Source organism: Schistocerca americana, chromosome 4, assembly GCF_021461395.2.
Source record: "Schistocerca americana isolate TAMUIC-IGC-003095 chromosome 4, iqSchAmer2.1, whole genome shotgun sequence".
Lineage (NCBI taxonomy): Eukaryota > Metazoa > Arthropoda > Insecta > Orthoptera > Acrididae > Schistocerca > Schistocerca americana.
In genome coordinates, this window is record NC_060122.1 from 852824749 (window position 1) to 852841430 (window position 16682).

General features: G+C 41.0%; 1 protein-coding gene across 1 annotated transcript in view; it reads left to right on the forward strand.

The window, feature by feature from the left end:
- Window positions 1–15817, forward strand: part of LOC124612587 (evolutionarily conserved signaling intermediate in Toll pathway, mitochondrial) — a 108287-nt gene extending 92470 nt beyond the window's left edge. The window contains exon 4 of the mRNA XM_047140871.1: window positions 15409–15817. Within this exon, the coding sequence (XP_046996827.1) occupies window positions 15409–15704 (296 nt within the window). The 3' untranslated portion in view covers window positions 15705–15817. The remainder of the gene's footprint in view (window positions 1–15408) is intronic.
- Window positions 15818–16682: the final 865 nt, after the last annotated feature.

The following is a 16682-nucleotide window of genomic DNA, read 5'->3' on the forward strand; positions in this document are numbered from 1 at the left end:
TTGTTTTTATCTGGCAAGCATAAGTCCAGATCCTTGTCCAACACTGAGTGAGGTGGCCCAGTGGTTACGACATGGGACTCGCATTTCGGAAGACAATGGTTCAAACGCCCATCTGGGCATCCTGATTTGGATTTTCAGTGATTTCTCTAAATTGTTTCAAGAAAACACTTGTATGGTTGTTTTGAAAGGGCATTGATAATTTCCTTCCCTATCCTTCAGTAATCTGAACTTGTGCTCCGTCTCTCATGACTTCGTTGTTGATGAAATGCTAAACACTAATCTCGCCCTTCTTGTCCAAAAAATGCAAAGCAAATGATAAAACAAATAAAAAGAAATTTTCCTGCCCCTATTCTGTCTCTGATATCCCTTCAATAACAGTCCTGTGCAAAAACATCACCCAGCAAATCTGTAGTGTGAATCACCAACTGTTCCTCTGCCATAGAGACAGCTGATAAAAAAACCCTACCTCTGAAGAAATAATGGAGCAGGATCCTCCTGCTTCTGAATGCTGTAGTACAATGCGTACAAAACCAGGCACTGTGAAGCTGCCAAGATAATCGCCCCTAATATGCAGTTAACAACTGTTGGCCTTAAAAATAGCTAAACTCCGATGGAATGTATGCAGCATCAGTTCACATAGGGCATGTGAGGCAATGTCGACAATGAGGAGTAGAGCCTCCCCACAGCTTTAGAAAGCTGACAAGTCATCTTGCACGTGGCTTGTATATGGTTAGTAAACAAATTATGCACAAGAAATATTTGCTTGTGTTTAAATTCAGTATGATAGACTGCTCCAACTGGTGAGTGGGTTGTGCATCGTCACACTCGGATTTCAGGTGAGCGCCACTACATCCACATGAGGTGGGCTTCCCTCCTCAGTCCGACAAATAATAACTCTGCAGCAGTGAAGATGGGGTAGAGCACTTCGTCAACATTATTCTCAGTGCCAGCTAAGTGTTTCATAGCCAGGACATTTTCCTCTTTTGTTAATTCTTCTAAATGTTTTACTCTGCCTTTTTATTAATAGTATGAAAGAGAGAGATTGCTACTCACCATAAAGATGACTTGTTGAGTTGCAGACAGGCGTAATGACAAGACTGTTACATATTGACCTGTAGGCCAAAGCCTTCTTCATAAGGAACACACACATTCACACTAGCAAGCACATTTGCTTAGCGTTGGGAGGCAGGGGAGAGTGAAAAAGGAGACAAGCAGAGAAGGGAAAAAGACCGGTGGGTGCATTGGCAGAGAGAGGTGCACACTGAGGCTGAGGGGATGTGAATTGGGAGGTGGTAATAGATTGAGTGAGTGGAAACTGTTTGGTGGAGAGTGTGGGGACAGTAGGCTGCTGTAGGTTGAGGCTGAGACAATTTCAGGAGCAGATAATGTGTTGTAAGGGTAACTCCCACCTGCACAGTGCAGGAAAGCTGCTGGTTGAGGGGAGGATCCACATGGCCCAGGATGTGAAGCCGCCATTGAAATTGAGAATGTTGTGTTCAGCTGCACATTGTGCCACAGGGTGATCCACTTTGCCTTTGGCCAAATTTCTACAATCTGTCCTTTTTGTAATATTTCTGATATTTCTGCGTGGACTTTCCTTTAATACTTCTTTTGTTTTTTGTAATATACTTTGTCATGTTGAGGGGCACAGATCTATCTTTAGATACCTGGTTTTACTTTTGTGAAAAATTTCTTTATCGGTCCTCGAGCCAGTGCTTCAGTGGTCTCAAACTCTGCACATTGCTGTTCTGCCTTCCTGCCTCAGAAGTGAGTGGCCGATGCTTGGGAAATGTCTTTCACTTCCCGTGATTGTGAATACTACGAGACTGCTTGTACTGTGATGAACTGGAGTATGCCTTTTCAGTGTTATGCTCCTCCACTCTGGGACCATATGACATCCATGTTCAGATGTTGCAGCACCTATCTCCTGCTGGCATGCACTTTCTTCTCGATACTAACAATTGTATCCGAAGAATAGCACATTTGCTGTACATTGGTGCAAAGTCACTGTAATCCCTGTACCTGTGTGTGGTGAAGACAGGCAACGCTCCATTTCCCTCACCAGTAGTGTCTGCAAGGTAATGAGATGGATGAACAGCGTGCAGCTGGTATGGAGACTTGTGTCTCAGGAATAGTCAACAAACATCCAGTGTGGCTTTTGTAGATATTGTCACTCAACAGTTGACCTCCTTGTCACTTTGTTGACTCACATCATGGACAACTTTCTGTGGAAGTGTCACACTGAAGCCATATTTTTTGATATGCAAAAGGCCTATGACACTTACTTGTCGGAGTGTGGGCATCCTTCGTACAATGCGAATATGGGTCTTCTGAAGCCCCGTGCTCAATTTATTTGGGAGTTTTTAAAAAGGCTGGGCTTTTAATGCACATGTGGGTTTATGCTACCAGACATTTTTATTCAGAACAGGTTACCTATGACTCTATGCTAAGTATAATCTTATTTCCTATAGCAATAAACCCACTTATTGACTCTTTCCCACCAGATATCTCAGACTCTTTCTTCAGCTATGATTTTGTGGTCAATTGCAGTTCTCAGTTAACCTATTTACTTGAGCAATAATTTTGTGCTGTTTCGACCACCTCTACTATAGGAGCATAGATAATGGCTTCCACTTTTCCACCAAAAAAACCATGTATATGAATTTCTGGTGGTGAAATTAGTTCCTTCTGTGGGGTCCTGTGCACTCGTCTCTTATAGAGTGCCTAAAGGTTGCTGCTTTCTCAGATAGCTATACAACAATTCAAGCAACTCACAATAATCATTTTTATTACAATAAAGTAGACTGACAATACTTAAACTTTGGTTTACAAGAACATGTGGCAAACAATTAGTGAGATGCAAACAATCGATGTCTTTCGCTATATACAATGTGGTTTCTAGTCCAGGTCTGCTACTGCCCGTCTTCTGCTATCCGGCCATGGCTGGCAGGAGTGACACTAATATTCTCTTCGGGTAGAGGCCGCTCCTGTGACGTCCTATTCGGTGTGCTATTGGCTGATGTCATCTCACAGCCGTCTCTGTTCTTTCGTTCTTCAAGTTCGTGCCGGCAGTTTCGTTACACTGGAACACCGTCCACCATCCTTACTTCTCGGTTCAGCTTCTCTTTCATCGATTAAAACCACTAAGTTCTTAGAATTAATGTTTGATAGAAAGCTATGTTAGTCCTCCCGTATGCCCTACCTGGCAGCACCCGTCTCTGTTCTCTGAATGTCCTACACTTTCTTACTTACACCTCATGAGGAGTGGGCCAGACAGTTCTCCATTGTTTCTATCTATCCTTTGATCAAAGCTGGACTATAGGTGTGTTGTATATTCATCTGCACAACCATCCACTTTACATCACCGTAAAACATTTCATCATAATGGCATCTGTTTGGCTTCTCTACCAGTCCAGTTATGAGTCTTTATGTGGAAGCAGCTGAACTCCCACTGTCACTCCACCAGGATGTTCTCAACAGCAAACACACTTGCTGATTGTCCTGTGTGCCCAGGAAATATGTTTCCTTCTTTGATATCTACCTTGACCATGAGTATGAGCCACTCTGCTTCTTTGTTGTCTCCCAGAATTTACTTTTGTGTTCTGCTTCGAAAGCTTTAGTACGTACTACTTGCTGCATTATGAAGGGCTGAGAGACCTTCCCTCCCATTGCTTTGTGCAGAGGTCCTTTTTGGACTTACTTCACTTCCAAAGAATATTAGTCCAGCTTCAGTCATTTGCTTGACATTTCTGGATCCTCTTATAAAGTTTGAAAGACCACCTTCATTTACACTGGTGGCTCTAAGGATGACAGAGGTACTGGATGCATGTCTGTTATTGGCGAAGAGGATTTTAGGTATTGCCTTTTGGACCTGTACTCTTATTTTCACTGCAGAGCCCTCCCATTTATTAGGCCACATGCTTAGTGCCACAGAATCTCTAAATGTTTTGAATACCATGATCCTCTGAGTGCTCAGCAGTTTTCATGTGCTGTACACGTACAGCAAATCCAGGTATGCCTTAATTAGCTCACTGGTGTGTTGTCATATTGGTTCTTTGATACGTCAGTGTGTTTGGAATGAGGCTCCTATTTTATTTTTCTTCTTCTTCTTCTGAGGCTGCCAGTCTACACCCCGGCCTTGTAGTTGCCGTGTCCCCTCAGAAGATCTTAATATTGCTGTACATGGGAACATTTTATCATTTTGGAATGCACACTGGTCATCTCTCTGTGGGAATGAGCTTGGGGAGGTTAAACCTCCCAATGGATTAGATGTCTTCCTTAGGACCATCTCGTCGTCAGGTGATGGCTTTAGCTATACTGTATATCGGGCACAGTCTTTTCAACCACAATCATTGTCTGTTGACTGGTGGCCCCATACCACTTTGCGATGACTGTAACAAACCAATAACAGTACACCACTTTCTAACTCAATGTCAGTTTCTTAACCCTCTGTGTTTTATGAGAATGAAGTCTTTCACAACAGGCACTGATACGTAAAACATTCTCGGTTTTCTTGTTGCATTAATTCGCAATAAAATCTCGAGCTATCGACGATAGCCTCCATCGTCACGGTCAGGAGCAACTGACTGTCTTCACTGCTGCTGTGGTGGCCTTATACAGCCCAGGGACGGACGGCTCCTGATTGGTTGGCTTGTGATTGATTGGCGATTATGTACTGCCGTTGCAGACAGTGTCAGTGTCTGCGCTGGTGGTGCCACTGCTTCTGTGGGAATGTAAAAACTGCAAGGAATGTCTCTGTTGCTTCTCTGCATCGAGCTCTCATTTCCGTGCACTGCTCAGATAATATTCGCTATCACATTTAAAGTTCTTCTCGCTCATTCGTATTTCAACAGCCTCCTTAATGACAGAATCCCAGTATGTGGAGGCATGGGCAAAATTTTTGTTCCATAAAACAGTATTTTATGTTTGTTAGTGAGGCTGTGCTCCGCAATTGCCAATTTCTCTATTTTTAATATGCCATTGGTGTTCTGCACAGCGGTCGGTAACTGTAAGAGTACATATTACTTTCCTCTACGGGGAGCACATTGCGTGCCAGGTTCATCAGCTGGAGAAACTGCACGTCAAATATGCACAGTTGCGGAGTAATTTGGCATTTCTGCAACACTGTTGGGATAAGGAGATTGTGCCAAAGTTTGCTGTGGTTAAACACCATATCAAAATGGTTGTAATGAAGAATATATTATGGAAGACCAGCCAGGTGATTGTCAAAGAAAGGTTATGACACACAAGGTACAAACTGGATTTTAATGCACGCAGTTTATATAGTTGCCATCTTTTGTTACCTACAGTTTTCGCACCTTTTGACTGGGAGTGGGTCGATATGATGACGGCTGCTCATCAAAAAGCTCATCTTAGCAATACATCGGCTAAACAAGTAAAGATATTTGAGCATCTTGCAGGTATGCAAAGATCAGAGTCATCGTTTGAAACAGCATGCACTGTTGTCAACCTGTCTGACAAGAACCTGGACAAAGGAGCTATCTTGGCTCTTAATAAAGGTTTGAATTTTGCTCCCCCATCGTGGATCTTATCAGTGGAGGACGATGCCGACGAAGTGAGGCTTATTACCAGTCGCTTTTTGGCCTCAGCTAAGCCTCCCATATCTAATATCAGTAGAGAGGAGAGAGGTGGGATCCATTTACTTCGGAGAAATGAAGGTTTTGTCATATTACCACCTGGCAAAGGAAATGCCACCGCCATTCTTAATACTATTGAATATCATAGCAAAATGACATCAGTATTGAAGGACAACACATCTAAATGTTTTAAACGGGACACAGATCTGAAACTTCCTGGCAGATTAAAACTGTGTGTCGGACCGAGACTCGAACTCGGGACCTTTGCCTTTTGCGGGCCAGTGCTCTACCGTCTGAGCTACCCAAGCACGACCCATACCCCGTCCTCACAGCTTTAATTCCGCCAGTACCTCGTCTCCTACCTTCCAAACTTCACAGAAGCTCTCCTGCATACCTTGCAGAACTAGCACTCCTGAAAGAAAGGATATTGTGGAGACATGGCTTAGCCACAGCCTGGGGGATGTTTCCAGAATGAAATTTTCTCTCTACAGCAGAGTTTGTTCTGATATGAAACTTCCTGGCAGATTACAACTGTGTACTGGACCGAGACTCGAACTCTGGACCTTTGCCTTTCGCGGGCCAGTGCTCTACCCTCTGAGCTACCCAAGCACAACTCACGCCCCGTCCTCACAGCTTTAAAACTGCCATGCTGTGGCTAAGCCATGACTCCGCAATATCCTTTCTTTCAGGAGTGCTAGTTCTGCAAGGTTTGCAGGAGAGCTCCTGTGAAGTTTGGAAGGTAGGAGACGAGGTACTGGCGGAAGTAAAGCTGTGAGGACGGGGCGTGAATCGTGCTTGGGTAGCTCTGTCGGTAGAGCACTTGACCGTGCAAGGCAAAGGTCCCGAGTTCGAGTCTCGGTCCAGCACACGGTTTTAATCTGCCACGAAGTTTCATATCAGCGCACACTCCGCTGTGCAGTGAAAATTTCATTCTAGGGACACAGATCTGATGTACAGAAGAAAAACTATGGAGCTACTGAAGAATTCCCATCTTTCAGATGATGATATGAAAAATCTCAGAGACTGAGCTCCTAGACCTCCCAGGTTGTACATACTACTGACTATCCACAAGGATAATGCTCCCTTGAGACTTATTGTCAGTGCAATAGGTTCCCCTACTTACAAGCTGGCCAAATACCTAACGAAGTTGATGATTCCTGTAGTCAACTGTTGTGAACATCACATCAAAAACTCCCAGATATTCATTGAGAACGTCAAACAGATTAGAGTTGGTCCAAATGACGTTTTAGTCAGCCTGGATGTGGTATCACTGTTTACTAAAGTTCCTGTGGAGGACACTTTGAAAATGTTGGTGGATCTTTTTCCTCCTGAAACTATAAAGTTGTTCTGGCATGTGATGACGACCACCATACTTCTAGTATGGTAGTAAATTTTATGAAATGACAGATTGTATAGCAATGGGTTCTCCATTGTCTCCATCATTGGCTGACCTTTTTATGGAGAATTTTGAGGTACATGCATTAAATTATAGGATCCCCTCTGTCCATCCTTATTTTATCATTATGTTGACGATACATTTATGGTCTCGCCACATGGCTCAGCTCCTCTCGAACAAGTCATGGAACACATGAAGAGCATGCATCCAAATATCTGGTTCACTGTCAAGATGGAGAAGGAAGGAAGCTTGCCATTCTTAGATGTTTTAGTAAGATGACAGGCAGATGGGTGTCTAGGCCACTCTTGTGTACTGAAGGCGAATACATACTGATTTATATTTTCATGCACAGAGTTTCCATCATCCTGTTCAGAAGAGAGCCATTTTGAACACGTTGGTATAAAGAGCAAAAACTGTTTCTGACAAGGATCATTTGAAGTTCTAAATTAACCATCTGAAGTACATGTTCCGAAAGAATGGCTGTGGTGCACGCTATATAAAGACAGTGTTCTCCAAGAAAAGGAAACATGAAAATGCTGCGCACTCAGGATGAACCACCAATTGCGGTTCTTCCTTTTTGTGGCACTATATCCAATAAAATAGGAAGAGTCTTGGGTTGATGGGGTACAAGACCGATTTTTTGTGCTCCTAAGAAAATTAAGATGATGATGCGCCCTGTTTAGGACAGTCTTGACCTCGGGGTCCCTGGAATTTATAATATCCTCTGTGAGTGTGAAAGCAGTTACATAGGTCAGGCCATTTGTATGGTTTCTGACTGCTGTATGGAGCACCAGTGGCATATTATAAATAGAGAACTAGAGAAATTGGCAATTGCGAAGTACAGCCTAACTAACAAACATAAAATACTGTTTGTTGAAAAAAAAAATTTGTCCCATGCCTCCACATACTGGGATTCTGTTATTAAGGAGGCTGTTGAAATACAAATGAGCGAGAAGAACTTTAACCACGATAGCGGGTATTATCCGAGCAGTGCATGGAAATGAACGCTCGATGCAGAGATGCAGCAGGGACATTCCACCAGCACAGACATTGACACCGTGTGCGACAGCAGTACATAATCCCTGACCAATCACAAGCCGACCAATCAGAAGCCATCCGCAGGCTATATAAGGCCGCCATAGCAGCAGTGAAGACAGTCTGTTGCTCCTGACGATGACGATGGAGGCTATCATCAAAAGCTTGAGGTTTTATCCCGAATTGACATGGCAAGAAAATTTAAAAGCTTTTAGATATCCCCTGAGTTTTAATGTGTTTTAGTCATCTGTGGTTTTAGCAAGTACAGCACATGCTGTAGAATGTATTCTACTTTTTAGTCATTTGAGCAACATACCAAAGGAGATTTAATTTTCGACTAGTTGCAGGTGCCATAGCTTCACTGAGCAGCCTCTTTAAACTTTGAAGACTGGCCAGATAGAGAAATATCGGGCAAAGAAGACCAGTCATTTATGCCATTGTTTTAACCACTTCTGGCACATGTCTAACTGATATATCTTAAAGAGTAATACATATTAAAACAGGACAAAGCCTCATGATTTTGTTTTTGTATTTACTTCAGTTATTAGATAGATTACAAATTTAAAAATAGTAATGTCAGAAAGTATTATTAGCAGAATGAAATTCTCACTCTACAGCGGAGTGTGCACCGATATGAAACTTCCTGACAGATTAAAACTGTGTGCCGGGCCGAGACTCAAACTCTGGACCTTTGCCTTTTGCGGGCATGCGCTCTACCATCTGAGCTACCGAAGCACAACTCACGCCCGGTACTCCCAGATTTACTTCTGCCAGTATCTCGTCTCCTACCTTCCAAACTTTACAGAAGCACTCCTGCGAACCTTGCAGAAATAGCACTCCTGAAAGAAAGGATATTGCGGAGACATGGCTTAGCCACAGCCTATGGGATGTTTCCAGAATGAAATTCTCACTTCTTCCAGGAGTGCTAGTTCTGCAAGGTATGCAGGAGAGCTTCTGCGAAGTTTGGAAGGTAGGAGACGAGGTACTGACGGAATTAAAGCTGTGAGGATGGGGCGTGAGTCGTGCTTGGGTAGCTCAGTTGGTAGAGCATTTGCCCACGAAAGGCAAAGGTCCCGAGTTTGAGTCTCAGTTTTAATCTGCCAGGAAGTTTCAGTATTATTAGCCTTTCAAAAAAGAGTGAGAATTGGGTTATCAAGAAATTTCTTCTTGAACTTCCAAAATATCTTGCTCACTCAACAAACATGATTTATTTGTAGCATAATTACAGCAAAGTGCGAAACGGAACAAGTACATGCACAAAATTATGTCAGAGGCATCGCATATTGGTTCAGCCATTCATGGCAGCAGTTGTTTTGTTTGCTAATGTACCGTTCAGAATAATTATAGAAATTGACTACAAGAAGGTAACACCTGTCCTTTGACAGGTAGTGAGACATCCGTACATTGTTCTTGTATGAAATGAGTCCAGTTTCTGAGTGAAAGATGGCTCGTGCATTTATTAAATTGAGGCCCAGGCTATACTCGGGCAAGATGTCGGCTGAGTGGTGCTGAGGCTTGGACTCTAAAGTGCTAAAAGGGGATGTCATTCAAGTTGTTGACTTTACTGCTCCACTGTGTTTGTTGCTTTTTTAAACTATTATTTAATGTCCTTTGTCATTGGTCCTTACAGTTTTACCTACCTCTTAATGCTGATTAGGCTCTTGTGTGTTATCTAACCTCAAGAACCGTGGAGTGCTTTACTTAGAAATCAGCCCTTTGTAAGTTAGGATTTGACAAATGATTTCACAAATGTTAAAACAGCTGTGTGTGTAAGACTAAGATTCATATCCCCTTTTACTTTCTCAAGTATGTGATGTAGTGGTGGTGACATTTCTGGAAAAGTTTTTGAATTGGAGACAAGCGGATCTAATCTTAGTATCACCTTGTAGTATTTTAACATTGGAAATTGTATTTAGTTAAATAAACTCTAGTAGTACTTCACTAGATGTATGTTATCTGTTTAAAAAGTGCAAACAGCTTTGACTTGCTAGCATTGGCTGAGACAAGAATCATCATATTATGTAATTGTGTAGATCAGAGGTTCCCAACAAAATTTTCTCGGGGACCCCCTCATCGAGCACGATTGGTACCTTGTCATATCACAGTAGCAAGTACCTAAAGAAGCCAAATTAAGTGTTTCTCTATACGTTTTCTATTTTTGGTACTTAGATCTGTTATCATACGAAATATATTTAATATATTTTTTATTCTAATAGCATCTTGCGGACCCTTCTGGCAAAGCTCGTGGACCCCTGGGGGTCCGCGAACCACCTGTGGGAAACCACTGGTGTAGATAATAAAATCTACCCATCAAGCAGCAGCAGGAGAACACACATATAAAGCTATTTAAATTTGCAAGCTTTCGGAGCCAGTGGCTCCTTCTGGCAGAAGGTTTGAAGGGGATGGAAGAGGCATGAAGGAAAAGGACCAAGGACACAGCCAAAGGGGAGGGGGGAGGGGGGAGTTGGTCCAAGGGAGTCCAGAGCCCTCCTATCACCTAAATGAAATTACACACAACTTATTTGCCATGTAGTGAAATTGAGATATGTTTATTTTCAATCATATGACGAAAAATTATTGATAGTCAGCAAGGCCAACGATAGATTTAAACTATCTACACATCCATAGCACTTCATGCAAGACCAATTGTTGGCCTTACTTGAGCTTAGTTGTTTTTTTTAATCAGTTCAGTTCTTACTTGCAGTTGAAGTGAATGTTAAGTACTACCATTTATTGTTTTTGTGCAGTGTGCTGTTGTATTAGTTTCTAATTATGGATACATTATTAATAAGAAAAAGGAGGAAAGCAGATTTTTATTCATCTGCCAGCTTTATGCTAAGTTAAAAATGTGTATGCACTACTATAATAGCCTAATTACCAGTCTATAGCAGTTAAACGTTGGCGCTGCAGTCATTATTTGGAGACTGCTAGAACTTCAGGGTTCCAATATTTCAGTATTTCCCTAGTCAGCTAAGTGGTAAATACCATAACAAATAATGTTAAATTAAAATAAATGCATCAAAATACACTTGGATTTGTCTGTGTCATCCAAAAATCATGCTGATCAACAAAAATATCACCCAGATTGTAATGGTTGCATTTCTTTAAAATATTTGCTCAGTATTCTATCATTAGTAGCCAAAATATCACCAAATCTGGCCATCCGGTGGTACTCAATTATGAAAGCCAGTTCCGATGGAATGATGGGAAGAGGTTTGTGGAGAGGGAGGAATGACAGCACATGCCATAGTTTGCTTGTTTCTAAAAGATTTTTTTCATCGGGCAGCTTGAATTCATCGGAGCCGACAGTGCCCTTCGTTCCTCCCTCCCCCTTTCATCTCAAACCTATTTATATTCTTGTAATACTATAATAACTGAAGCCAGCTATTCCAGGCACAGTTAAATCTTAAAATATGCATGTATTCATGCACTATCAAATTACTAAACATCCAAAATTAAATGAAAAACATACAGTCAGAATTCAGTCTTTTGTTGTGATGCATTTTATTTTATTTTATTTTAAAACGATGTACAACAAGCAGTTTTTCCAAACTCTCCACTGGCTTCAGGTAGCTCTGCACATTGAGCCACTGAGCTAGCAATCCCTGGATTCGGGAGGCAAGATGGTGTGAATCCATCTACTGGCAACCTTGAAAATGGTTTTCAGCAGTTTCCCATATTCTTTTTACGCTAGTGCTTAGGTTGGTCCCTTACTATAGGCCACAGCTAATTCCTTCCGAACACCATTCTTTGCTGACAGAATCCAATGCCCTTAAAGATGCAACCCGTCTGCTTAAATGAAAAGAGCTGTATTGAAAGTGAGCTGAGCATCTCTTTGGAGAGTCTTGGCACTAAAAGCCATATGATAAATAAATAATAATACAAATGCTCCTTCCCTAGGCTCACACATTAATCTGCTTGGATATTCTTTTAAAGCAGAAAATGATCTTTCTTTTATTGCAAGACATGACAGATGCATATTTAAATGAGGAAATTTGGGAAGTTTAAGGTCGAATAATTTCAGACCCTTCGCATTTTCGCCACAAAAAAATGTTCTAGCATCTCTGTCGCACAGAGATTCTTTATTCCGAAAGCCCTGTTGGTAATAATCACGGTGTCCCTAAAATTAGAGCTTCTGCACTCTTGATCACTTCATCAGCTCAAATGCAGACTGAAAGAAGAGCAGTGTAAAATGACCTTGGATGATGAAGGGAGATTGGAGCATGATTGCTTCTTAGTGACATGCCAATATACAGCACTCTTAAGCAACAAGATTGTATCTCCACTTGATGAGAGCTCAGAGATCAATTTTGAATAAAATAGTTTATTGTTCTTTACAGAAATTTTAAAAATAAATGAAAAACATGACTCTTTCAAGATCCTTTTTAAGAAATCAGATCTCCCCCCCCCCCCCCCCCCCTCTCTTTTGACAAAATCCTGGCTACATCCTTGAAAGGTCTGGTGAGGCTTAGGAAATGGGGAGAATTTGGATAAGTTGCACAGAACCTCGGGTCAGGGTCAACTTACTTGACGGAATGATAAGGAAAAACATATTTTTGGGGACTGCACCAGACGAGATTTGAAACAGCAATATACCACCATTCTCACCTGATCCTTCACTGGACATAATTAAACCACTAGCCTAGTTCAGAAGCCGGTTTCCCGGGCCATCACATCCAATGCTGGTATTGCTGATCCCTCCAAAAAACAACTTAGGAGTACACCTCTTGTCATTCCCTATTATCGTGGTCTTGAATGGGTTAATCAACTACTTCAACAAGGCTATGACTTTAAACTCACACCCTGAAATGAAATCCATTGTGTCAAACAGTTTGCTCAGCACACCTAAAATAGCCATTTCTTGCCTCCCAATCTCCACAATATCCTTGTCAGACCCTATGCTCCTTCCCATTTTGCTAACATATTGCTCCTACCACTGTCACTGTCTCCACAATAAGACTAGCAGTATGTACTCTCCTACCACCACCTACACATCGTATACCAGCTACTATGTAAACACTGTGTGGCCTTTTATTAGTTGACCACAATATTATTGCACCTGGGAGTGAAGGCGCTTTGGTTGGTTTATCATCAATTTTTATTGTGATATGCCATGGGGATGGGCTGAACCACTTGATATATATGCCCAAGTGTCCTGAAAACATTCACAGTGTGATGGGTTTCTTTGAACACCACTGTACTTGTTCAATCTAACATCACTGCGTGTTCTGTTAATGGCCACAGGCGGCCAAATGCAGTAATACAGTGGTCGTGTAGTACATCAGCATGACAACCATAATATTATCAGTTAGGATTAATGGGTATAGGCAGAGGATATATACTGGCAACACACAATATCCTGTTGCAGAGCATGCTCTAAAACATGACAGTCGTGACCTATGTGCCTGTCTCACCACATGTGCCATCTAGATTCTTCCCCCAGACACCAATTGCTTAGAACTCCACAGGTGGGAACTGGCATTACAGCTTGACCTCGGTTCTCACCACCCACTTAGTCATAATTTATGTTAATTTCTTCAATCTCAGAATTTCTTCACAGTAACCATTCCTTTCTTCACTCCCTTTTAGTTCTCTACATCTTTCATTTTCTGACCTGTCCATCCCCTCCCCCCCTCCCATCACCATTACGTACAATGCACTTAGCCTTCCACTCTTATTAAGTATTGTACAATGTTTTAGCAATAATCTTTGCCTTGAGTATTACCCTGCCTTCCACCTTTAAGCTCTCAGGTTTTCAAATCTTATCCGGTGTACTCCCCAACAATCAGTCTTTCCTTCTCATCCTGTCTAGTAAGTGTCCTCTAACCTGAGGCTCTGGGTGGCTTTTCCAAACTCTCCCCATTTCCTAAACCTCACCAGCTCCTTTCCATCACACCTCTTCCTTCCCCTTCAACCCTTCTGCCAGGAGGAGGAGCCACTGCCTCTAGAACCTTGCAAATTTAAATACCTTTATATATGTGTTCTCCTACTGCCAATTGGTGAGTAGACTTTTTGTCTATCCAATTACATTATAGTTTCAAAAACTGGTTATTTTTGTTAATCATCATATTAGCTCTTACTCAAATTGCCTTAAACTGTGCGCGAGAGTAAATGTAGTTTGAAGCTGTAGCTTTTGCTCATTATCGTAATTAAACATCAGAAATTGTATTGACTCAGTAGAAATAAAATAACAAATAAGTAGAGCAAAAGGTTAAGTGTAAAAGCAGGAGCACAAAGGTAGAAAAATTGGATCACTACAAACTGGAAAACATTAAACATTGCATTAATTACACCCATATCATACACTCTACATCTGTTGAGTTTCTCTCATGTATATTTTGCCACCAATGTACATCATTTTCTTTGTCCTGTAGTAAAAACTAAGCTAAGCAAAGTTTTATAATGATATAAAATACATATTTTAAGACTTGCATATGAATTGATTTGTTGTATAGTGTTCTCAGGAGGAATAGAAAATCTTTTAGGAGGTGGTAGTGTAGACAAATTAGAATAAAAAAAAATTCATTTGCCATACATTGAATTTTCATTGATTACAGAGGCAAAATTAGTTATGCAGATAAGAAACACGTTATCATTTGATATGTTGGTACAACTGTTGCAGGGGTTTATTTATTAATGTCATTTTGGTTGTGCTTAAGTGTATATATTTGAAGTGTTCAACACTGATTATGGTTATTTATTGACCAGTTCCATGGTATTGTTTAAGCGTCGCCTTATAGGTCCTCATTTTCTAGACTCCCCTGAAAACGAGCTTCCAGCATTATTCCAAGAGTTTTCTTTTATTAACGAGCATAGGTTATGTTCTTCCAGCATAATGCACATTCTAAATGTCAGGGGACATCATCTAAACCTGATGCTGTCCTGAACATGGAGCATCAGAAATGGTCATGTTTTTTGGCTACTTAAGTCCCCGGTGGGCATTATCAATTTAGATTTTTGCTTGTGGGGATAGTTGAAAGGCAAGACACAAGAGATGACGTAACCATTTGGATTACGAATGGTGCTGCCCTCATAAAAGAGCGCCAAGACGATCTCGGAACTAAATGTGTTGTTGGCAACCAAAAGTTCACTGAAGTCATGGAATGAGGGGTGGGGTGGGGGTGGGGGATGGGAGTTATGAAGATCAACTTTGAATTTAATGATTTGTCTTTGCTTAATACTTTTTGTGAGTGTCCATTGGGTTATATTTTGATAACTGTATCTCTGCATGTTACAACTGTATCTCTGTATCCTGTAAAAATTGCAAACAACCCCCTTATATGACTCTCATAAGTTAACAGACAAATGTGCAACATAGTATCAATTTAATTCCAGCAAGTTCCATATTGAATTCATGTGAATCACTGTCTAATGTTGCAGATGTAAGCAATCTAAGGGATCCTGTCATCGATACATCGGGAGACAGAATTACTGCTGTTGTGCAAGCACCCAGTGTACACGAACAAGATGATGGCACGATATTGGCCATGTGTGCTACTGGTACTTCAAGCAGAGATTCTCTGCTTTCTTGGATTAGATTGCTGGAAGCTGACGGAAATCCACAGTTAGCTAAGATACCTGTTGTGTTCACTTTGAAATCTCCACCAGGAGACAAACTGTTTTTAGAGGAAGGAATAATAAGTGAAGAACAAAAAACTATCCCACCCAGCAAATGAAGTGCTTCCCAATTGTACTGTGTGATTGGTGTCTCATCTTTTGTCAACTGCATGGTAAATAATGCAGATTGACAGTTATCAAAATAAAAGCTAAATAAAACTTAGTTTGTGCTCGTGCAGTGCTTATAATTTATTTCCTTTGAAACAGTGCAATTTTAGTAAGACTCTTAAGTCAATGTACGAAATGTAATATATGGTGGAGAAAAATTATTCAATAATGAAGTCGGAGCAGGGTAGGTAATGTCAAATGAACAAAATTTTCTAAATGACAATAAGTTGGAACTGCACCATTGTGAAGCTATGGCTACAGAACCGGCAACTCGGCTTCATTTATCCAGTGAATGTGTTCTGGATTGTCTAGCATTGCAGTTTTCTCTGACTAAGCTGCTGCTGTGTAATGCTTATTATCTTTTAATGTAATAACAGTACTTTTAGCATTGCTGATTCAGTACTGAAGCTGTACCCAGTAAATATTACAGATAATTACTGTCTAATGTAACTAGCCATTCAGAAATTTAAAGTATGACAATTGTTATTTTTTAGCTGAAATAATTATCTTCAGCTAATTTAATTAGTAACTGCACTCTTTAGTGTAGCAAATATTAACTGGAACAGGTTAGTTTAAAAGCACAAACTTTCATAAGCTCATTTCTCATTGGTTGTTGTTTTGATGGCTGTAGTTCCACTGTGGTGTGCAGTTTTAACTTATGGTTATCTGCAAAATTTTGCAGATCCCTTAGCCTACTTTTACCTTATTATTAGTTACTATTCTTGACCCTGCAAAAGGACCCTAGACATGCAACATGCATTCTGTATTAAGTTCCATTGTAATACTACAAGTTATAACATCTGTAGATGGTATCATCAGTTTGAAGACACAAGCTGCCTCTGCAAAGGGAAGAGTGTGGAAAAACCATGAGTGACTGTAGAGCATGTTGAACGAGTGAGAGCCTTCCATGCTTGTTGTTGTTGTGGTCT